This window comes from Apteryx rowi, unplaced genomic scaffold (genome assembly GCF_003343035.1).
Source record: "Apteryx rowi isolate R43461 unplaced genomic scaffold, aptRow1 scaffold_16, whole genome shotgun sequence".
NCBI lineage: Eukaryota > Metazoa > Chordata > Aves > Apterygiformes > Apterygidae > Apteryx > Apteryx rowi.
In genome coordinates, this window is record NW_020447863.1 from 3,050,728 (window position 1) to 3,074,580 (window position 23,853).

Below are 23,853 nucleotides of genomic sequence, written 5' to 3' on the forward strand. Positions count from 1 at the left end.
TGAGAATGGCAGCATTTTACTAACTCATGTCGTCTCTCAGAAAGCTGCCCTCTCATCCGTGACTGAAGTGGCATTACCCCCATTTTCGTATGTATAAAAAGGGACACAGAAGAGTTCAGTTACCTGCCTGATGTCTGCAACAGCACTCAAAAGAACCCTGGTACTCACCTCTCTCCTTGTCACCAGCAGACTCAACAGCCCCTCCACAGAAGTGCTTAAAGAAAGCTACACTAATATAGCATTAAGAATATGGGATAACCTATCTACCTTCAAAAAAGCCCTACCAAATTAGTCTACCTAAGAGTATTTATGTTCCATGCTTGAGGGGCTCTTCCTTCACCAAACATGAGCTTTCTATGACATCCAATCTCCACTCCTAAGAGTCTGTGGTTAAAATAATTTGAGCAATGCTACAACATACTGCTCATAACCAACAACTAATGGGTCTCCCTGGGTTGGYTATTTCACTCTTTGACGGTGACTTTCTTTAGCCTAGATGAGGAATACAGATTCAATGGTAAGCCATTGTTGAGACCATAGCTGAGATAGCATATGAATAATTGCAATGTGAGCCAAATACTAAGAAAAAACAAACAAACAAAAAACTCCAAAGCCCACAATGCCACTAACACAAGGGTTGGACAATCTGATCAATATTTAAACAGATATTCATTAATATGATCATAAGGACCTTGTTCGCTGAAAATATTGCCTACCTGTAAGGAGAATATGGGTCAAAGCATGTCTTGGTGACTTCTGTTATCTCCGGGTTACAGCATTCCCCACCATCAAAGTTGTATCTCTCATAATTACAATCCATGTCACACACACCATTCTGCTTCTTCTTGTTGAAGAGTGTGTGGCGTACATGTCGGCAGTCCCCTCCGTCRTACCCGGTCAAGGTGTGGTTGCACTCAGGATCACAGTTCTCGTCTCCGATCTTGCTGATGTCGCAGTTAGCCAGGATGAGTCGGTGACGAAGGGAAGAGTTCTTCACCTCCAGCACCTCTAGCTCCCAGGTGATGTTGTAGCGGCTGAAAGCCTCATTTAGGTGCTGATGCTGGAACTCAATCTGCTCCTGGCTAACAGTGGGGTTCTGGTGCTTGTCATCGTATAGATTTACCACACGGTACCGAACGACCTTGTTGCGGCGGAAGCTTGGGAGCTTGTTGTAGCTAGCAATTACGTCCGTGTTGTCACAGACTGTCTGTCCGCAGAGAGGAGGCTCTAAGCTGGTATCGAGCAAATAGCCATGATGATAGCTGAACTTGCTCCGAGGACTGCTGCCATCCTTCATGGGAGACCAGGTGTTTTTCACATTCAGTAAACTGTCTTGAAGAACTAGCTGAGGTAGAGGCATGTCTTGTCTGTGAATTGCCTGGCCCATGTCCAACAAGATCTCCTTCTGAGACCGGGCTGTCCTCCAGAGGCTGAAGTGCTCTATGTAACCCCGATAGTTCTGGTTCAGGGCATTTCCTCCAACCATGAGCACCTTGCACTTCAAGGTCAGAAGACTGAAGATGCTGCCCACTTGCTCTCCACTTGTGGCCACCTGGGCACCATTGACATAGAGTTTCATCAGGTGCCCATCATATGTGGCAGCCAGATGCACCCACTGGTTGGGGAGGTAGCTGCGATGTGCTGCAATGGTGGTAACTTTGCGAGCACGATCCGTCTTCAGAGAGAAGAAATAGCGGGGGTCTCTATTCCCCTGGTCACTGACGGTGTTAATCCCCAGGACCCATCCTCGGTCACGGGAGGTGTAAGAACATTTGTCATATAGTCCTATGTGCCCCCAAAAAAGAAATATGAATAAATAAGGGTGACAGAACAAATAATGTAATTAGTCTTTAAATTTTATAAATATATATCTCTATATACACACACTCACACATATAGATGCATATATATAATATATATGTGTAGACATATATGTTTATATGTATGCCTCTATATGTTAGAAAGCTGGTGTACAAGACAGTAAATCATCTAGTGCATGATTGCACTAGTAAGACTTGCTATTAAAGGTGAAGATCTGCCAGTGATGTGTATGAATGGGATTCCCCTTCCCTGACTAAAGACCAAAATCCTTTTGCAAATTCCTATCAGCAGAAAGTTGTACTGCACATTCCTTCTTACTTCCACTTGAGCCATACATCACTGGTTTCAAATAGGTATGGTTTCAAGAAGCATTCTTGCTGACCATTTCTCTCACCTCACTCATACCTCATATGCCTGAACCTTGTATCTAGTAAGGCCCAGAGGAGACATAAGTATGAAATCTAACTACTGCACAGTATGAGAAATGCTGAGCAGCTGGAATGCTCTTGGTAGGATCAAGCACCCAAATCTGACAGAGACTGAATGGGATGTGATCGGTCCCCTTCAGGCTGCCTCCAAATTCAAAGCCAACAAAAACTGGTAAGGAAAAGATGTACACTGTTATGCTGGACACGCTGAACAAAGTATATACCAGACCAGGAAAGTGCAAGAAACACGCATGGACACTCACACATGTTCAAAAATGATTCCTGTCCCCTTGCACACACATTTAATAACAATTTGGTGTACCACAGAGAATAAATACTAGTGATTTCTCCCATAAAGTTCAGATCCACACCTAAAGGTCTCTCAACTGGTTCTTCAGACAGTTCTGAGCAGTAGGAAGAGTCCACTCCTTTCCGAGGTTGAGACATGAGGTTTGATGAGTTAAAGACATACATTTCCTTCTTTCAGGTCTTAATGGCCAAGGGCTGCAGCTAGACCCCTCGACTGAAAAAATAATCGTCAGAGCCTTCAAGCACCAAATGGYCTTTCTACTATCAGCACATAGAAAACAAGCCTTCCCCCAGCCTTCGCTTCCAAAAGCCTAACTGAAAATCATAAATCTCTGACAGTTCAGTCTTCATGAAAAGACTAAATATCCCCTTACCTCACCCCTGCACCCTAACCCTCCCAGCACTACAACCAAATAACATCTTCTGCTTCTGACTAAGTTGCTCAACAGCCATCTGTTAACAATCACTCACTAACAGTGCAGTCTTGTCTAGTATCAACAGAGCAAAGGTTACAGGAGCATTCACTGTATTTTCCCTCCCCTCTCCCAGCACCCACCTTCCCCCTCTCCTCACACCCTTCCCCTCTCCTCCTTCTCCCCCCGCCAAAAAGTCTTCTGATGGGAAAGTTGAAAAATTTTAAACAGGCCTTTTTTCTGCACGCTGGTATTTTGCTAGGGACTCCAAGCTCCCCCTTTTCCTGTTTCCTTTGGAAGAGAGATCCCAGGGTTCGGAAGGTAATGTGTTTATTCATCTGTAGGGCGCACTTGGTTCAAAACCTTTTTAAGGCCAGCTTCTAGTTTATATTGCTACTTCTGATCACAAGAAGGAGAGGAGGAGAAACAGGGAAGGAAAAAACAAATATGCTAAAAAAAATGACATTTGCCATTCCAGCTGGGATGGATATTTACCTGAGAAATTAATGACATGAAAGCCAAAGCTACCAATGATGTTCTGGAGCCAGAGATCTCCTAGTTTTTTTAATTTTTTTTATGGAATAAATATTTTTATAAAGCTTTCATTTTCAGATGTAGGAGAGCCCGTAATTATCTACGTTTTTATGAGTCTCAAATTAAGATACTGCCTAATGACAGTGAGTGGATAATACTGTAGTGAATGAGAAGACAACTGGCAAGACAAGTCTCTCTTCCAAATGAGCTATAAGAAAAAAAAAATCAGTCATAAAAATGAGATATAAAAAGTTGCCCTCCCAGTGTAGCAGGGAGTCCCCAGGAACTATGCAAGAATGGAAACTGTTGCCACCGAGTGTGAAGAGAAATCTGAGGCTTTGACAGGAGAGAGACAAGTTTTCCTCCTCTGGGAGACAGACATCTATTGATTTCCCCCCCTACCCCCAAAAAGAACATTTAAAAATGCTCTGCATAGAGGTATGGCATCCATACAATCCCAGGTGAGGAAATGGGATGCTCCAAAATATCCTCAGTTGGAAAACTAAAATCTGGTGGGAGTCCATCCTGTAAAGTGAATAGCTGTTTCAAGAATACTATCTTTTGTTTCCAATGTGGGAAATACTGAAGAGAAAAAGTAAAAGTATGCCATATAAAAAGAACCTGCTATGAAGCAAAGCAACTTCTCCTAAAAGGAGGCCTTTTTATAGGTAGACTATGATCTCCCCTTATTGTGATAAGAGCATTTGAGCTGGTCTGATATTTTGTAACAGAGTTTTTTGCCTGCCAGGAAATGCCAACCTCATGAAACCAAAAAAAAAAGGGTGGTGGGGAAATGTTCTAGTCCTAACAAACCACTCAGAGAAGCTGCAGGTCTTCAGCACAGCTGGGGGACCCCCCAGGACTGCCTTAGCTGTTTTGAGGAGTAGTGTAGAAGTCAACCCTTTCTTGTCATCCTCCTGCCATCTCCTTTGCAGCATCCGACTCCTGCAGGCCCCAGGGCAGATGCACATGCAGTAGCTGCTCCAGCTGCTTTTAAGGCATCCAAGATCCCTGCTGTCAAACAGAGGGCCTGGAAGCCCTGAAACAGGCTTCTGGGGGCTCCAGCTCCGAGGAAGTCCACCATACTGCTTTCAAGGGTCAAGTTTTTGGCTTTTTGTACTGACCAGGGCTGGAACTATTCCCCCAAAGAACTAATAAACTATTGTGCAATGGAAATTCAGTTTCCTAGCCATCATTAAAGAACATCTTCCTCTTTCTCTGAAGTGCTGCATGATGCTAGTGACTGACCTCAGCTGAACAGATGGAGCTGCTGGAGGAATACTACAGAATAGTAGCAATCCTCCCTTGCCTTTGAGCTTTTAAACCCTGATGTGATGCAACGTGTCTTGAGTTTGACTCAAACAGCTGCCATCAATTCAAGATTTACAGGGAGCCAAAGGAGGGCAGAAAAAGAAAAAAAAACCGTGACAATAGGGACACCACTGAACATGCCAGTATGAAAGCTGCTGAACTAAAACAGTCTACTGTTCCAGTTTCTTATATTTTCTGGTTTAGGGTAAAGGTCATTACTGAATCCATATGCCACATACAGTATTCTTTTCTCAAACTTTTACTATTACAGACATCCAACTCTTGATGAAAAGATGGATTGAACACAATCCCTTCAGCAGCAAGACTTGTTTTATTTTTGAGAAAGGAAAAAGTAAGACAAGGTTTGATAAGAATCCCACACTCCCTATAACTTGCAGAGTCGTACCAGTTCTTTATAACCTTCTTTTGCATGTATGCTGCACCTACTTTCCCAATCCTTCACTTACTTTCGGCTTTAGACTAAGAAACCTCCRGGTAAGGGAGTGTCACTTTTCCGTTTTGTCCCCAGCACAATGAAACTAATTTCAATTGGAGCTTTGGATGTCATAATATAAGAATTCATTACTTCTTCTATGACAACTAATAAGGGTAAAGCCATTGGAGTAGGGACATGTGAAATAATTGTCAGAACTTTTGTAAACTGAATAATTTGATGTTTTTACAATTTATTTCAATTTAGTAAAAGGTTCCATAACCATGAGTTATTCCTTTGACATAATTAAGAACATTCTATACAACAAGAGGCCTCTTTTACCCCTAACAAGACTGTTTTGCTGCAAAATCACCCYTCACGATGGTTGACACTCCAAATTTCAAAATTTAGTTCTGACCACAACCAATATTCACATGAAAAACATACAGAGTTTAGATTCTCATTTACACTGAGAATTCTTTACAATAATGTGGTACAGGACATTTTCAGCTACTTAATGTCCCTTTACAAACTAAGAGTGGTGTAAAGAGGCCTCACGTTAAATGAGACTCAGGCCAATGACTGTAAAACCACAATTTGGCGAATATGCCTGAAGCTTCTGAGCCAAGAAATGGTGCAAAATAAAGCTGATGTTTGTTTTCCCCACAGCAATTAGATTAAAAAAATATGTACAAGTTTCATACAGCAGCAAACAGTTTTCCTCACTACTGCTTGCCTTGAGTTGCTAGAAAGGGATGGAGCTATAGCTGAGAAGAATACTGACAGGCTTTTGAAATCTTTAGTCTGGACGTTTTTCACCCCTTAAAGTCCCTTTTCCTGAAGCCCAAAGAATTAAAAAATAATTTTATTTTTCATTTGAAAAAGAAGAGGCACTAGTTCAGCTTTCCAGTAAGAGTCACTGGTAACCTTCCTTCCTCACAAAGAAATGAGTCACTTTTCAGACAACTCTGGAGAAGCGCACCGAGTAAAATAGTGTTCATGTATGCTTAGCCAAAGAGTGACTTTGATGGCCCAAGAGGTTCCTTCCAGTGCCTTAGAAGTCCAGTTCCTTATGGGAAAAGTAAATTCCTAGGCATCAAAATAATGGGGACAGCTGGAAAATTAAACCCCAAAGGCCCAATGCCAAAAGCCAAATATGGTAAACCAGAAAAATACAGTGTCTCTCTTTTTTTACAAGGAAAATCTCATTATAACTTTTAAGTCAAGACCATTAGTTTTTTGGCTAGTGACCCACAACTGCTCCCAGTATATCACTATTCATTACACCTGACCTCTTTCAGGAGGGTCTAACCAAGGCCAATATATGATTTATGTCCCATTTTGTCCTCAGGACTTAGATAGGGACTTAAATAGAGCTGCATTCTCATGTGGGCCCTATGTGCTGGACAGCATTTGGCAGTACGAGCACAGCATGTAGCGTCAGCTGCTGAACTTTTGGAAGAAAGTCCTGAGTGAGGACACAAGGCACTGCTGTAACCATGCTCATGATGCCAAGATTGGAACAGATGTTTATCAGGAGCAGCCACAGAGAAACGGGAACTCACAGCTAGAGGCTGTAGCTGCTAGAGTCATATATAAGTAGCACTCTGCGGGCAGAGTTGGAAAGAAGAGAGGCCGAAGTAGCCCATGCAAGCTGCTGTAATCCATTTTAATATTATCAATAACATACTCCAGGCCTCCCTCAGTTACTTCAGTGCCGTTTCTTGAATCTTGCTAACAGCAATCTTCCCGGTAATCAGCCCAGCCATAGAAATACCTAAGAATTGAATTCGTTCTTCAGAAGAAGTTTCCCCACTTTGCTGAGCAACAGGAAGCAAAAGAAGAGGACTTGTTATGCTTTACTTTCCAGGAGCTGAGAGGCTGGGGGAAGGGGAAGAAGGAGGTCACTTCGAGTTTGAACACATCAGGTGCGCTGCGGAGCCCGTCACAGCCTTGCAAGGCAGAAGGGAAAACAGTGCCCTGCACTTCTGAAAGTTGGCTGTGCCTATTTTGCTGGGAGACTGCAACCAGAGGTGACAGGACTCAGTTATGAAAGGGGAATTTAGGTCAACAATCAAAGCGGCAGTCAGGAGGCCCAAGAACAGGGAGCTAAAGGTTGGAGCTGTTTTTTTCTTTAGCATGCTTTAATCGTTTAGTATCAAAGCACAGAGGAACGCTTGAAAGAGCAAATATTCTACAGGAACCTATAGAAAGCTTTTATCTGTCCAGAGGAAGATAATTAAAACCGACAGATTTGGGTTAAGTATCCCCATGTTCCATGCAATTGGATAAGTCAGCGAAGATCCACTGGAGCAGTTCTTGAGTTCTGCACTGGATATTTCATGGTATGATGTTGAAACCAATATGGTTTTACAAAGGGGAGAAATAATCTCTCCTTTCCTTTGCTGTGATTCTCCCAGCCCCCACTTCCTTCCACAATAGTTAAATAATTCAAAGTCCAGAGTACTTAAGGCAACATCTCTGTCTATACCATTTACTACACAGCTACGAGGCCTCTTGAGGTCTCCCCCAGAGACAAGGAGTGGCTCAAGCAAACCACCTGAGACTTGCTCAGGTGGCAATATACTACTTAAGTGATGAAAAAGGGGATGTTTGCTGCTGCTATCAATCTAGCTGAATTCAGACCAGATATTATCATTTACAAGCAATGCAATAGGATTCATATCCAAGACAGAAAGATGGAGTTCTTTTCATTTTGACATAAAAGACAAGATGTTCATTCTGTAGAAATACAGAGTCTAATATTGCTATGCCTATCTAAAGTTGAGAATTTGGCCTAAGGCTCTCTACATTATAAAAATTTTATATCACTGTCATTTAGCATTAAATTAAATGTATATTCTGTATAGTTTCTCAGATTCCCATTAACTCATGTGCTCAATGAGATACCTTGAAGCCTGCAAACAGGGCGGTGAGAATGGCTAAAATAACAAAACATGAATTTGTAGTGGCCGGTTAGTTATGAACATTACATAAATCCTTCCCTTCTGATAATAAAATCATGTAGGCTGTAACAGAGCAGCCACTGGCACGGACAATCATATTAGTGACACTTCACTGAGCCTATTGTAAGAATATACCCACTAACAGCATATAGAAACCTATTGCAAACAGATCTGGTAGGTTGGGGTTCATGAGAAATTATTAGATTGTGAGGGATTTTAAGGAGTAAGTGAACACACAACACTGCGTAATCAGATGGCAAAAAAGAGTGAGCTTTAGTCCTTGCAGCATTGTAGCATGGTCATCTTTGATTGCGCATTGCTTTTGCAAGGGCTCCTTTGTATACAGTATCAGCGTAAACAAGTATTAGTGGGAAGGTTTGCTTCTTATCTGGATCTCCCTGAGCATTTCACAACAAAGCTGCAGAACCAGTGGAGACTGGTACTTGGTTAACAAACTGCGGCTGTTTATGATCTAATAACTAGGTTTGGGGAGGCTTTTACATGGACAGCAAAAAGCGCATCCGTAGCAAGGGTCAAACTTCAAGTCCCTGCTATAAAGTCTGGGAACACAAGAACATTCCAGAGAACAAGGGTAAGGGTTTTCTATATATCTGCAAAACAATTCATTTCTCCTACTTTGTTCTCAAGAACAACTGAGTATTTTGGGCTGAAACTTGGAAAACCAGTATGTTTCCATGTTATTAGAGATGATCATAATGTATGCACACACAGGGACAGTATTAAGATAGTACAGGCAGTCTTCATTTGGCTACTACTTAACTTCTAAGTGATAAACTCTGCATTCATCAGCACGTTCCTTTAGGGAATTACTGGTGTATGTCATAAATACGGGAGGGTTTTCATCAAGTTTTATTCAGACAAGAATTCAGATTGGGGACTGCCAGTTGTAGACATTCTAGTGTGGCCCACTGATAATAAAGCGGAGTTTGGTGTTTATGAAAGCCCAGGTATCCTTTAAAACAGTGGGAATGAAGAGCCTTCAGTAAGTTTGTTGGTTTGGCTAAAAGGGACTTGAATACCTCTCAGCTTCGAACCTTATCTATGCTCACTGATCAGCAGAACCAGGTTACAAATTAACCCTTCTATTGTAGCCCACCCAGTGTATTCACCTTTACCAAAAGCCAGCATGAACATCATTCTTACTTTAAAAGCAAATGTCGCAAAGCACATGAATATATATCAAGGGTTACGCATGAAGCAATCAACCATCTTTCAGAGATGCACACACAAGTAACACGCAGCAGGAAGCCCACACATGCTTACAAAAAGGGACATAAATACAAAGGCACAATAGCAGAAGGGATGCTCGATCCACACAGACGAATGCACCCGGGAATTCAGGAACATGCTTGGTGGAACATACGTTACCTCTGCTTCCACACCTCCACCTCCCTGTGCTCTTAGGCGGATACTAATTAACTATCAAAGCCCAACTGAGAAATTATTTACCTTTGTGCGTGCTAACTCAGGAGTGACTTTCCTCTCTTTTCAAAGAGTTAATGCTTGAGAGCAAACACAGAGAGTATCTTCTTTGGAAGGGGCAAACACCTAAGTACCACAACTTCCAGGCAATCTAAATAATTCCTGGGTCCTTTTAGAAAACAGAAAAGAGAACTGATCATAAACTGGGTCAAGATAGGTCAGTGTACCTCAGAGCAGATCAGATGGCCAGAGCATCCCAGGAGGAAACATTCTCCTGGAAGGATTATTAGGGGCACATCTGTGCCATCAGACGACCACGTACAATACCCATCAACTCACTGGGAGTTCAATATGGCATTTCCTTTCAAAATGTGCTTTGTGCCTGACGAGCACTGAAAGTAAATCAGCTCCAGCAGTGGCCATGCCTGTAGCTGTGCTGGAAAAACGCCAGACGTCCTGCCCTCTGGAACCCTCTGGACGGCCAGAAATGCAGACCAGCGAGAAGTGGAGGTCTATGCACGAGGCTGGCTGTGGTGCTAATCAAAATACATTACAAGGCCTGAAAGGGGATGGGGGGAACGACGACAACACAACTTGTTTTGCTTTTCGAATTCCCTTGTCACTGACCTTTGCAGCAGCTTTAGGGCAGCCCTGGAACCAGCTGAGCGGTTACTGCTCCCAGCTGCAGAGAGGAGAGCTTTTACACCATTGCACAATGCATGTGTGCTTGGGGGGGAGGTTAGGGCTAGAGAACAAAGAAGGAAATCTAATGGCACCTGAACCGAATGTAATGATCAGTGAGGGAGTGGGAAGAGGACCCGGAGAGGGGGGAGGACCTTACAACCTTTCCAGGATCAGACACATGGCCAACATCCACATTATTACAAAAACAAAACAAAAACAAAAAATTCCGTGAATGCAAACGAGGACACCCTGTGAGGAGACTGTAAAAATCACATCATGATAGCTTAGATTTGTCTTTGTAATTGAGGGGCATTTCCACATGAAACAGTTCTGGCTATTTAACTGGATTTTGAGAACATTCTTGGGTAGGTACTTTGTGAGTGCAAAACTGAGTAGTCCCAGCGCATTTACATTGATTTTTACCATGCAAGGTCTTGGCCTCTGTGAAAATTAAATATCTTATTGCAAAAATATCTTAGATCTTATCCAGACTCAAATATCTTATTGCATCTGGCTTTCCCATAAGACTGTATCTTTTCTATAATAATAGAAGCAACTGAGAAATACACCAACTTTAAAAGAAACATCTTAAATCCAATACACAGAACAGCATGCAATAACAGCAGACAGAACGGAGTTGATTGTGCCTGTTTTCCTGTTGTCACTTTTGAAAGGGATCCTGGCCTTCTCTAATCATGACTATTTCATGCCTCAAATTCCCCGCTCCATACTTGCATACAAGTTCCAAACCCATACACAAACCACAGAGATATTTCTGCTTTCTAGGAAACATCCTGCTGAAAAAACCTGCCTCTCTAACATGATATAACTACTATAGTATGCATTCCTGATAGGCTGTAGTCACCACATACTAACTTAAGTATATAATTTTAGAGCTCCATTTTTCTGCTCAGTTTGAATCCAATTTCATTTGTTTGGGTATGATTTTCCTCCTGGAAATACCTGAACTTGATTTGCGAGCACAAATAAATAGACATCTAAAAGAAAATCCTAACACAGGTTCATGTAATGGATTAGAAGTGTACAGAAACAAAATCACACCTGCTAAACCAAAGGCTGTAGCTGAAAATTCAGCCTTTAGTTATTAAAGGACAAGATGGGACAGCGATGGGCAAACCTCCAAAAGGTCATAATTCTAGTTTGCTTTCCATAAGCRTTGCCAAAGTCAAATGCTTCTCAAAAGTAATTGACCTTCTCAAGTCTGCAGAACTGGGAGAAAAATGTAAAAGAAACAAGCTACCTTGGAAGATTTTTGGCAATACATGTGTTTAGCTGAGCAGCAGGAAATATCATATGTTCAACCTTTCTTATGTTATTTCAGCCCTTCCACTTTTGGTTAAATCTGGAACCAAAGAAATGAAGATTAACAAAATAGTCCGTACATGTAGTACTTTCTCTATACCTATGCATATGTATACATGTGCACATGGAGTTGAGGGAGCAGACTGGAACATTTTGAGTCCTTGGCTTAAATCTGAATTTTCAAGAAAGGTCTCCAGCTGGGGATGGCTCAGATGAGATGAAATCCTATCTCAAAACGCTAATTACTGTCATTAGATCTTTGCTCTACTCTCTGTGTTTGCAACTTGGCCAAAGTCACGGGAATAGGTCATTTCAGCATCCAGTCTTCAAACACTTCTGGACTGCTCTTCTGCCCTGAGGGAGACCACCCAGCAAGGAGTTGACAAGCAGAAGTCACCCCAAGCTTATTCTCTGCTTTCTCATCTGCTGCTTTGTTTTTAATGGATGTCTCCTGCATTAACTTCATAGTCCTGACATTGTCAATGTCCAGCTTCTAGCAGGAGACCTTGAATTTGCTCCCTGAAGGTCATATTCTGGAGGCAAATTCTTGGCCTCACTGAAATCAACAGTAAAATTCTTATCGTCTTCAATAAGAAAAGATTTTGATCTTGCTCTTCAGAACAAGCACACTAGTCTTGGCAGTGAAGGGGGAAAGTCAAGCCACTGCTGAGGAAAACCTTCAGGGTAACAGTGACAAAGCCTTCTAAATAAGATCAGCAACATCATATGAGACTCTGTGCCTGACAGTTTAACCAAAGTGATACCCAGGAGTCCCGACAAAGAGCTAGAAATGTTATGGTGATTAGAAACATCCTACCAGTGTCAGGAAGAACCCATAGAAACACTGGAAAATTAAAGGATTTGAAGTCAGCATCCTAGTGCTACCTGTACTTTACTGTTTGGATTCAATCATTTTTAGCAGTAGTAGCTGAGAACTCCCAGAGTGATCTGACATTAGAAGCACTCAGATATAATATGGTGAGGACTGAATTAATTCCTCTTTGAACAAGAACTTGTAATTTAGAAAAACACTGAATTATGATTTAAAAGTTGCTGGTGAGGGACATTCCACCACTGTACTTGGAAAGTTTTTTCAACAAATGATTACTCTCATGCCTAAAAAAGGCATGTCCTCTTTCTGTTCTGAAGTTGCTTAGCTTCCACGTGTATCCATTGGATTTACTTATATCCTCTATTATTAGATTTCTAGCCTCCAATTATCAGATTAATGTTCCCCAAACATGTACTTAAAGATCATGACAATCAAGTCACCTCTTAATCTTCTTGAACCAATTACTTTCAAACTTGTTATAAATCTCATAATTATTCTTTTTTTTTTTYTCTCTCTCTCTCTCTCTCTCTCTAAATCCTCTCTGGTACAACATCATTTTTAAACTGTGGAAACGAGAACTGGACAAAGCACTTCAGCAGCAGCCACTCTAGTGTCAATACAAGGGTAACATAACCTCCCTACCACTGTTTGATACTTCCTTGTTTACATAGCCAAGGATGACTCTAAACCTTTGGCCAGAGCATCACATTAGCAGTTCACACTTATCTGTTCTAACACAGGGTTACTCCTACATATTCAGCTTCCAGGTGAAAGACCCTTCCCCCACCACCCATCCTTTAAGCATGACCTACCTCCCATCTTTCTATATGTATGACTTCACATTTGGCTTTATTCTAATGCATACTGGTTGCATGTTCTCAGTTTATGAAAACACCCAAATGAGAGTCCTGTTTTGGTCATTGTTTACCACTCCCTGAACTCTGCAACATCTGCAAATTTTATCAGCACTGATTTTATGTTTTCTCGCAGGTTGTTGACAGAAAATATTAACTAGTAAAGAGCCAAGATTGCATTGTGCTGAATAGGAGGGAATGTGGCCAGAGTCATACTGTTCAAGCAACAGCTCTGTTTTTCAGCATGGGAAAATAAATACCTGTGAGACAAATGAATACGAGCTTACACAAGTCAAGAGAAAAAAGATGGGAGAAAGAGATAAGCAGGAGATCGGCAAGATCTGCCTTTTTTTTCTCTCTTAGGCATTCCATAACCCGAGTTTTCTCTCTGTAGCAGCACTGYGCTGCAGGGACCTAACACGACCCCGGCAAATGGGACTTTTTGGTTACACACTTCTTTCTTTTGGTGTAACAGAGTGGCATTTGCCATTTACAGCATCACACCTGATCAAAGCACTGCACTGATGTTACTACCTCATCCTAACACACACTAGCTCTCTGAGGGCTGCAAGAGCCATTATCCCATCTTCATGGATGGAAAGGACAGGGCATTGAAGGCACCTAAGAGCAGTTGCAAAGTACCCTTGAGCAACCTGTGCACCTCCAACCACTCTGCCACAGAATAAGAAGTTTAATTAGCAAAAGAAGAAGCCTGCCTTTCTCTCACAAAGCAGTTTCATCACCGCCCAAACAAACACCCTTTTTCTCTCAAAAGCATCTAATTTATTGCTGAGAGCAATTTATTGCTCTGTTCTCTTCCTGAAACCACCAGCAAAAAGGAACCTATACCCTCTGCGACGGCCTCTGTTTTCTCTCTGCCAGCTACTCTCTTTTTCTCCTTTCCTTACAGAACATCTTGTTGCAATGCCCTTCTAATAACTTTCCCATGCAACTGGGTGCCTCTTCAAGCCTGCTCTGTCACCAATGTTTGACAAGTATTAGAGCAACCTCATAAGGCAGGCTGTGAGCTTGTCAGTGCAAAGGACGCCATGTGTTGAACGCATTGACAGCTCTCAATAAATAACATCCCTGCAGAACAGCTGGTTGTATTGCTTGGGTTTGGAAGAATGTTGTCCACATTGCCTACTTACGTTCATCCTCCTCAATGATGCACTGAAGTTCCTGCGCATGGGGAGCGGAAATACATCACTTCCAGAAGACACCAAAGTATTTTTTAAAAAATTATATCTGAAAACAAGTTTAGATCCTGACTCAAAGTTTATGGCCCATTTCAGACATACAGTTGTGCAACCACGTGTTGATTTCTTGATACAGGCAGAAGAGACGGTCAGACTGAGGAAGGGGAGGTGAAAGATATGAGATGGTGGGAAGAAGGATCCTAGTCTCATTTCCTTCTTCCCTCTCTCTCTCATCAGAAACATAGCCCCCATTTCATTTATTGCTTTCTTAAGCCTCAGAGCACAGAAACTGCTAGAGGGGATGTTCGCCAAACCACAGTTTGGCCATCTCGATGAGACAAAAAAACACATGGTCAGGGACAGAAAGGCCCTCGTTTTTCTGCCTCTGCAGTCAGTGCTTGAGGCAGAGGAAAGAGTGTGGTTCAGTGCTTAGCTTCTTACAACTCCTGGGAGGTGTCTTGCCTCCATGAGTGCAGGTGCCCCGGTCAGCCTTTCCTGCCGAGATTCCAACCCTGCAGAAGCCAGGTCAGAGAAGAAACACAGACCCCAGCAGTAGCATTTTGCCTTTGCAAGATGCAGCTGCTGTTGCTTCCCAGATCCCTCTCTGGCCTGTTCCACAGAGCCTGCAGGTGTTTGGATACAGCTATCTCCCAGGAAAACTGGTGGTATGCTGATGTTTAAAATAAAATAAAGAAAAGCCCTAGTATTACGGTGTACAGCTGAAGACCAGCCCAGTCTGAGCACTGCCTCTGGTGAGGCACAGAATATAAACAGCCTGTTTGATTAAACCATCTCTGGCAAGAGGACTTTGGGGAATTCCAGTCTTTCCTAGCTCAAAGAAATGTAGAWGATACACTGGTACTTTGCTATTCTTAATCCAGAGCTCTTCAAAGAGCAAGAGTGATGCGCTCAACTTTTCTCCTAGGTGAAACTGTTGATAGTTAGCCTGGAATTCTTGGAGGAAGCTCACCAGTATAAATCAGGTCCRTTTCTTTTTCTCCCTCCCCCCTTTTTTAAAATTTGTTCAAGGGCACAGAGATGGTGCAACAACTGATAAACTTAGTCCATGCTGAAATACAAAATTCTCAGTTCTGAAATATCATTCCTGTGTTCTCCTTGTTGGGGTGTGACGTGGAGAGACCACACTCGAACAGTCTTTCAGATAAGGTTATTAATTACATGCCAGAAAATATTTGTACAATAAAAGAAACTGCTCTTTCAACAACAAGCAACAGATAAGACTATTTGAAAACATCACATTTGAAGGTACACAGATTCTGTCAGCACTAGAAACTTTTTGCAATACATCTAATCTTTCAAGACTCTTAGAACTAAAAGTGGGACCAGAACTTTCACATCTATTATATCTGGGAAAACACCTCTGCTCCAAATGTCTACAAGTGACCTTGTGGACTGCTGCTCTTGCCATCCGTTTATGTATTTTCACCCAGATGTCAAATTAAAGAACAAAATCAACCCCTTTTCAAATCCAAACTGGGATGTCATTTCAGCAGCTCTAATGCTGAAGTCACATCAAGTCATTACCGATCTCCAAGGTGCCACATACATGACTCTCTTTTATAATGTCCATTGCTCATAGCATCACAGAAATTAGCAACTGCAAGCATTTTTGCTCAACCCTAGGAATACAGAGCAGGAATGTTTCCTGCAATGTGCCATCCAGTGTTTTACCATGTTAGTGCAGTTTTAATAGGCTTGCACAATATCAGCTTTTGTCACTGCAGAGACGATCATTCACCTCACTTTTTCTCACTTTCCAAAGGCACTCCATTTTGGAAAGGGGTGCGGGGGGAGCTGGGGATAGTGATGTGAGTGCTGCACTGATACCACACTTCTGTCTAAGTGAGGAACCACAGCCCTGACCAGTGCTGCCTCCCTTGCTCCCAGACTTTTTCTTTATCTGATGGTTTTCCCATGTATTTTGAATAGCCAGAAATGCCTTCAGAGGATCCTACTGTGCCCATAGCTCTGCTGTCTCCTGGAGCACCAGAGCTGATCACAATTCCCATCCAATGGCAGGTCATGGAGAAGCACTTGGGAGCAGCAAAAATTATCACCGCAGGGCGTGCTGCCTGCCATATGTCATGGAAACAAATACCCAGTTCCCTCACTTCCTACTTGAGATCACCAAGGTGCAGTACTAGAGGCACAATCCAGGAGAAGTCACAAGAAAATGGGCTTTTGCCTGGGTCCCTCCTACACTGGGGGGGGTTTAGGGGTTCGCTGGAGCAAGATAAAGTATTTCATGTTTTCTAGCTGACAGCACCGTTACCATGCCTGTCTGCCCCTAGCTCCAGAGTTCATGGTGACTACAGAGCCCAGAGTTATCTACTTCCTTGGTTCCTGCTCACTCCTGCATCCTTACGCTGGCAGTTCCGTGAAAGAAACGCGTGAGACCAGATATATCAGCCTTGTGCTCAAACTATAGCAGGAGAATTATCCTTTGGGTTATTTCAGTCCTTTTACAGCCTTTGCACAACTCAAGAGCAACAAACAGTTTTGACAGAAAGCAAAATCTAGATTTCAATGTTTCAAAAAAAGRAACAAAATCAGTGGACTTATGAGCAAGAACTTCTGCAGGTTCATTCAAGTTAGTCTCCTTGCTTGCATTCCTGAATAGAGTCCGGGCTGATGATTATTTTAAAATGAATTGACACTATAATTTGACTCCCTCTTTTTTCCATGTTTGCCATGATGGAGGGAAAAGAAGAAAAAGAGACATAGACAGACAGACATATCATCAGAGAAATTCCTACAAGCAGATGCGTAGTACGAAACATCCAGCAACCCTGCTGGCTCCAACCCACAGCCTGGCCCTGAGCGTATGGTTGATTTTCATTAACAAACTTTTCTTCCTCTGAACTTCCTCAGAGGGGGGTTATTTATAAACAGATGAGGGGATATTATTCCTGGACATGGGACAGTACAGGAGGGGGTAAATGAGTTTAGGCCCACAAGACTGGAGAGCAGAGTTTAAAAGTGTTTGTTGCTGGGAACACAAAGGGCTCACTGTAAAAACGGTATACGGACTAATTTTACAAGCTAGAGGGAATACGATAGGTATATGCAGAAAATGCTCCAAAAAGTAAAAACAACCCCACATTGTACAAACTTTTCCCACTGCATCACCATAACCGTTACACACCCAAATTAAACCATCTACAGCAGCAGCAGAGGTTGTTCTCCATGACATCCACTTTTCAGCTCATTCATTTTCCCCATCGCATGCACTCTATTTTGGCCCCAAATTCTACTACACGTTCATCGGTCTGGAGCAGTCCCCCTCACTTCCTGTCCAAAGGAGTTACTCTAGATTTACACTGGTGTGTTCAACAACAGAATCTGGCTTGTACTGCTTACCCTTCCCTCTGCCAAGTACATGTTTCAAAATCCTGTGTGTAATACATTTAGTTAACATTTGCTTTCTCTCCCAGTACTCTTTTTCTCCCTGAACATCTCCATTCATGAGCTCCAGCACAGGAGGCTTTCAATTCTTGCCGCGTTTACACTGAAAATAATTCCCATTAAATTATCGCTGGTGAAAGATGCTGTTTTGACCTCAGAGAGAAGGCTGCTCTGTTCTTCCACAAGACAGATGCAAGGTGAGACAGTAGTAATGCAAGCTCCAGATTTCAACCCTAGCACCTCAGTCTTTACAAGCACAGATGCTGCTGACCCCAGAACAAAATACAATTCGTGTGGATCATACGATGCAGAGCCTCCCTGTTGATGCTACCAACAGAAACAGCAGCTGTTTAGCTGTAAGGACATGCACAGGATGATGATCCCTCCCCAAAACAGTCTGCTGTTACTGGGGCACTAACGTGCTGTGTGCAAAGCCCCTTCTGCAACCACTCACCTGATCCATATTTATGTTGTAAACGAGTTGCTTTTGCCCTTAATTAACACCCTGAGCTATCTGTGGCCAGATTTTCAGCACTTCAAGATGCTTAGCAGTTACAATCTACATGTTGTACAAGCTGTTTTAGCAAGTGAATATATTAATTGATGTGCAGATGTATCAAAAACATCAAAATATTCCAATTTAAATAATAGTCTGAACTGAGGCGCCTGGGTAAGATTTGCTTTTCTCTCTCATTTTGGGCTGCATATGCTGTTTCATTTCAGAAATATAATAATTTGTGATGATTCAAACATCACCAGCGTGTTTGGGTTAGAGATGTTAATTCAAGACCATTTCCAAACAGCTCATGTCACAAATGCCAACTTGTCTCCCTCTGTCACCTGTCCTCCGTGTTGCTAGGGCATGACGCCAGGTAGAAGATTTCGTAATCACCACTAGCTCAGCACCATGTACAGTAGTAACCTAGCAAAGAACCATGAACAGCTACAAGAAAAACGCTACAGGAATGAGAGTGCATTGACCTCAAATGGAGAAGAATCCAGGCTGAGGAATGACTGTCATCACTACTACAAAGAGTTTTAACAAAAGGCCAAGCCTGTTGGGTTCTACTTCCAGTTCTTTCACCAACATGCTGCCACATCTCTGACATATCAAAGCACCCCTCTATTCCTCAGTTTCCCTGATTTTAAGGACAATGATCTCCCATGCCTTAGAAACTTATCACCACCATTTGAAGGTTTCTTTGAGACAGTGATCAGGACTACAAAAGCATGACCTTACTGCAGTAAAGGAAAACAACAGTAGAATGCATTAGAACAGGAGAAAAATAACCAACATTCAAAATTAAAACAAACTGGTACGAGTGAATGGCCTTTCCTTTCCATCTCTTCCCCTTGCTGTCTTAAATAAAACAAACAAAATAACGGTGATAAGATTTCTTTCTTCAATCCAATGGACTGATCTTTGTGCATATGCTTCCAACACTAACAACAGAGGATAGGCAATGAAGAAAATAAAGGAAAAAAGGAGCCTGCAGCTTAGGCACGGCATCTGGAGCAGGCCTCCTCTTCTCCCAATTCCATGACGACAGAAGACTCCTGGGAATCAGATGAGGGAGGGGAAGATGGGTCAGAGGAGAGAAATCCATATGGGAAAGTGATTTAAAGCAAATAAAGAGACAATAAATTAGATAAGGAAACGAAGGAAAAACACAGCAGAGAGGAGGAAGGAGAAGAGATAAAAGGGCCCTAAATATCACTCAAAAGGAAGACTCAGGGAAAGCCTACCAGACCCCAGGACTTAATCAGCAAAGAACAGAGTGGTTTTCTTCTCTAACACAGCAATTCTTTTGCTTCCACGAGCTGGTATCATATCTCTTAGAAGCTGTTTCACGAGGCCAATTCCAGATGCTTCTCAGTTTCAGTTCACCCTCACTCCCCTCTCTGTGAGAACAACTGCTCACTCCTTGTTTGTGTACCACTAGGATGGATATTAAACAGAACAATATCAATAATTCCTGGAAAATATGCATGAGCATATGCCTGACTAAGCACACAAACACACAGACTTCTTACCCTCCGTTCCCACAGTATTTTGCACAAAGGTTGGCTGAAGGTCTCAGTTGCCAACCTAGGGGTTACCCTTCATCTAGGAGGCAGGGACGCTACCCTCACGTGGTGAAAGAGGAACAGAACTTCGGAGAGCTCACGGTTATCCACATCACGGCACTTGCTTGCTAGGGAAGAGGAAAACAGACCAATTCTGCCTAGCTGGAAGAAGGGAAAGAAGGGGGAATCAAGGACACCAGATAGTAGAGAAAGAACTGAGAATATGATGGTGATAAGAGAGGGTGGAGGGATTGGATGGGAAAGCTGCACACTTACGTCACCCAGCAAAACAGAAAAACGGAGACCGTGTTTTGAATAAGCACTCATTTTAACACTGAAAAAAAAGGCTGAAAGAGGCCAAAGAGGGATTTGGATTATAGCAAAAACAACTAAAATAAACATATCCCCTTCCCCAGGCCAATTTCTCTGACGTTAGGGCTTCATAATTTTTCTCTTCTTGCTTGGCTCCAATATCCAAAGCAAGATAGGACAGCAAAATAATGGATGTTAATGCAAGGACCATGGAAGTGTCCAAGCTGTAGATGAGGGATGGAAAAGACTCTGAAACCAGAGCCTAAGTCAGAGTCAACCAAGGTCAATGGCATTTTTTCATGATCTTGAATAGGTTTAGGATCACATACATGCTGCCTGTGTAAATCTAACACCATGAATCCTCCTTCTCACCAAGGGAAAATCTGACTTGTGTTTGTTTGTTCACAGTTTTTGCTATGACACATACTATACTTACGCTTAGGTGCCGGCAACCTTATGTTTGTGGAATAGTTCTTGACTAATCAAATTGTTCTTTATGATTGCTATGAATAAAGAGATGAGAATGCAAAATTCTGGGATAGAAGTTGATTCCCTTTTTAACTCATCTTTTTGAATTCTGCTCTACTCATGTTCAGAGTAAGAATATTTTGACTTTACGCGTGTCTTTGGGGAGACTAAACTATAATAGGCACTAACATTAAGTCAAAGCAGTTTACAAGATCTGCCACTTTTGTCAGAATATGTAGGAAAATAAACAAGCTTCTTTCCTTGATCACTACAGTTTAAATGCTCTATTGATCTGGGAAAAAAAAATCAAAGGTGCTTTGGAATTCTTGTGTGCTTGTGCATGTACGCTCACATTAGACAAATGAAGAGAAGAAGGTTACGGACAAGCATGGAAAAGCAACAAAACATTTCTTTTCCACAGAAAGCTGAAATGAAGATAAGAATCACATCCAGATGTCAGCCACCCTAAGGTAGGGAAATGGCCATAAACCAACACGAACATCAGGTCAAAAGCTTCATTTTTAGAAGTCTCATTTTTGGAAAAACAAAAAGGGATAGCTCACTCAATTGTCCTATGCCCAGTAGACATAAAACAAATGTCCAAAGCACGGAAATAAAAAAATTCCGGTATATTTTGCATATTTGAATTAGAAAGATTAGTATAAACTGATAATATAAAGACAGTATTAAGTGAAAAATCTGGTAGTAATGAGAGAGGAGGCTATATATAGGAAAAGATGATATTAGGCTAGCTAATATGGTTGAGAAAAAATGTAGAGGGTTTGAACAAATGACTTTTCTGATACATTTTCAGAATAATCCAGAATACAAGATTTAAAGACGTACACAGATAATAAAGTGAATGTGTTCATTCATACTATGATGAGATGTAAGAACTGCTACACAGACTAAGATCAGAGAAGGCTGGGAAATGTTTGATCAAATATTTTTCTCAGGAGAAAAGGAAATTAATCAAAACAGTCTATCTGTGGGAAAGGATCAGTTTTGGCACATATTCTAACTTAAAATTTCAATAAAAGTTTCATAATTGTCAAAACACCTGATTTTTAAAAAAGCTTTTAAAAATAAAAAAGCAGCATCTTTTACTAGAAAACGTTTTTCTTTCTCATAGTTAACACTTTTCTAAATCAATACCTTGGATTTTTAGGTACTTAAGATATTGTCAGTCTGTCCTTCTCTCTTCCTGTCCTACATTACAGCAATGTCTTTTGGTCTCAGCTAAAGATCTTTGGTTTATCATAGGGAAAGTTTCTGTGGCCTGTGCTATATCAGAACATACAAAGTGGATATTCTGTGAATGTTTGGACTAATTATCTAATATTATATCCCTTTCACTGCAGGAGAATGAATCTGGCAACCCAGGTAGTCCCTTCTATGCCTGTGCTCCTATAATTTCTATCAAAGAAAAGAAAAGAGGAGCTGAACAAACAAAGGCTAAAACTGGAAGCAAAACTATTATATGAGAACATTTCAGCTGACCCCAGTTATTGAAGGGTTTATTTTTGTTTTTTCAATGTGTCTTTTTGAAAAAAGCCACTATATTTTGGCTTTCTATTCTGGGTCAGGCCAGTGTGAGCAATGGAAATCCAAGGCAAAAGTGCTCAGCTAATCCCCTGGTCTTGAAAGCACCTAAATACCATTGGTCCTGCAGCATTTTTACCGTGCAGCTCCTCAGACAGATGTCTCAGCATGCACCTCTGCTGTGTCAGGCCTTGGGAGCTTGGCACCTACGTCCTCACTAGGCCAGAGCAGGACTCAGAAGAAGGCATTTCTCCACCAAATTGGTGTTCTCACACGATTTGGCGTTCCCATCCTGCATTTAATATAGGTTGGGCCCTAGTGACTAGGGCACTTCCTGGGTCTGGAGACCCAGTTTCCATTCCTTCGTCTAAGATATTCAAGCCCACATGACCAATGACACAAAGAAGAGTGCTAAACACTAAGCCAAAGGCTATTCTGGGAGGAAACACTTCTGACTCCTCCTGTTGTGTCCCTGAGGACAGAAAACCTTATCATCAGCGAGGTGAGAGAAGAGGAGGAAGGAGAGACGTGACTAATGGGCCCCACTGTTCGTGCCTACTGGTGGGTTCTGCTCCTTGCTGTTCAGTGCTCCCCGGCGGAGGAGGTCTCCCACCCTCGGCAAAGGCAAATGAATACAAGAAGCCTGTGGGAACAATATCAGCAAATTCTTGTGCCCTCTTTTAAAAGGCAAGGCAACTTGTCGTGTTATTTATGAGAAGGATCAGAGTCACCTACCTTCATAAAAGGGTTTGGGGTTAGGGTCCCAGCTGCTGCGATGCTGAGTGAGACCTCTGGGATTGAGGATTTAAGCAAATCCCTCACTTCTGACTGGTGACCACCAGCAGGGTGTCGCACGCAGCAGGGGCTGACAGCAGGCATTGCCGCCATCGTTCAGCGTGCCGGCGGCTTTTGGATCCCCTCCGCCGTGCGCAGCGCTCCCCCGGCGCTGTGCGGGAAGACGAAGTGGAGCCCCCGCCACAGAGCAGCTTCCATACCGATGCGATTAACTTTTAGAAATCTGACTAACCAACTGGATCTGCCTTTCAGTAATTCCGTAACGTACAAAGCCTCTCCAAGGGCTTCTCCTCGCCCCCGCCGCTTCGGCCTTCCCTCTTTAGCTCTGCTCTGCACTTCTCCAGACGTCTTCCCTGAATCCCTGTGGAGAGCCCAGCTCCAGGTCTCTCTCCAAACACAGTCCCCTCGGCCTGCTTTCTGCTTCCTGCAAGTTTTTCTAACTGAAACATGGGCTAGCTTGAAATAAATCAGGCCTAAATGAAACTTAGAGAGGCCAGCTCAGCCTGTGAAAAATCTCAATGCCTGTAGAATAGCCATATGTTATTTAGGAATCTAAATTTACCATCCCTCACACATAAAAAGTCTAACTTCCTTCTTTTTTATTACCGTTTTATTGATTAGAGCAGCCCACATGTAAGTGCTTTAAAGAAAAAAAAGTCATTCTCACTATGTTGTTCCGATTCTAGTCTCTAG

General features: G+C 42.2%; 1 protein-coding gene across 1 annotated transcript in view; it reads right to left on the bottom strand.

Annotated features, from left to right (window-relative positions):
- The window catches only part of PAPPA (pappalysin 1), a 183,868-nt gene that overhangs the window by 154,863 nt on the left and 5,152 nt on the right, over positions 1 to 23,853 (bottom strand). Inside the window, exon 2 of the mRNA XM_026059708.1 lies at positions 717 to 1,785. Coding sequence (XP_025915493.1) covers positions 717 to 1,785 — 1,069 coding nt within the window. The remainder of the gene's footprint in view (positions 1 to 716; positions 1,786 to 23,853) is intronic.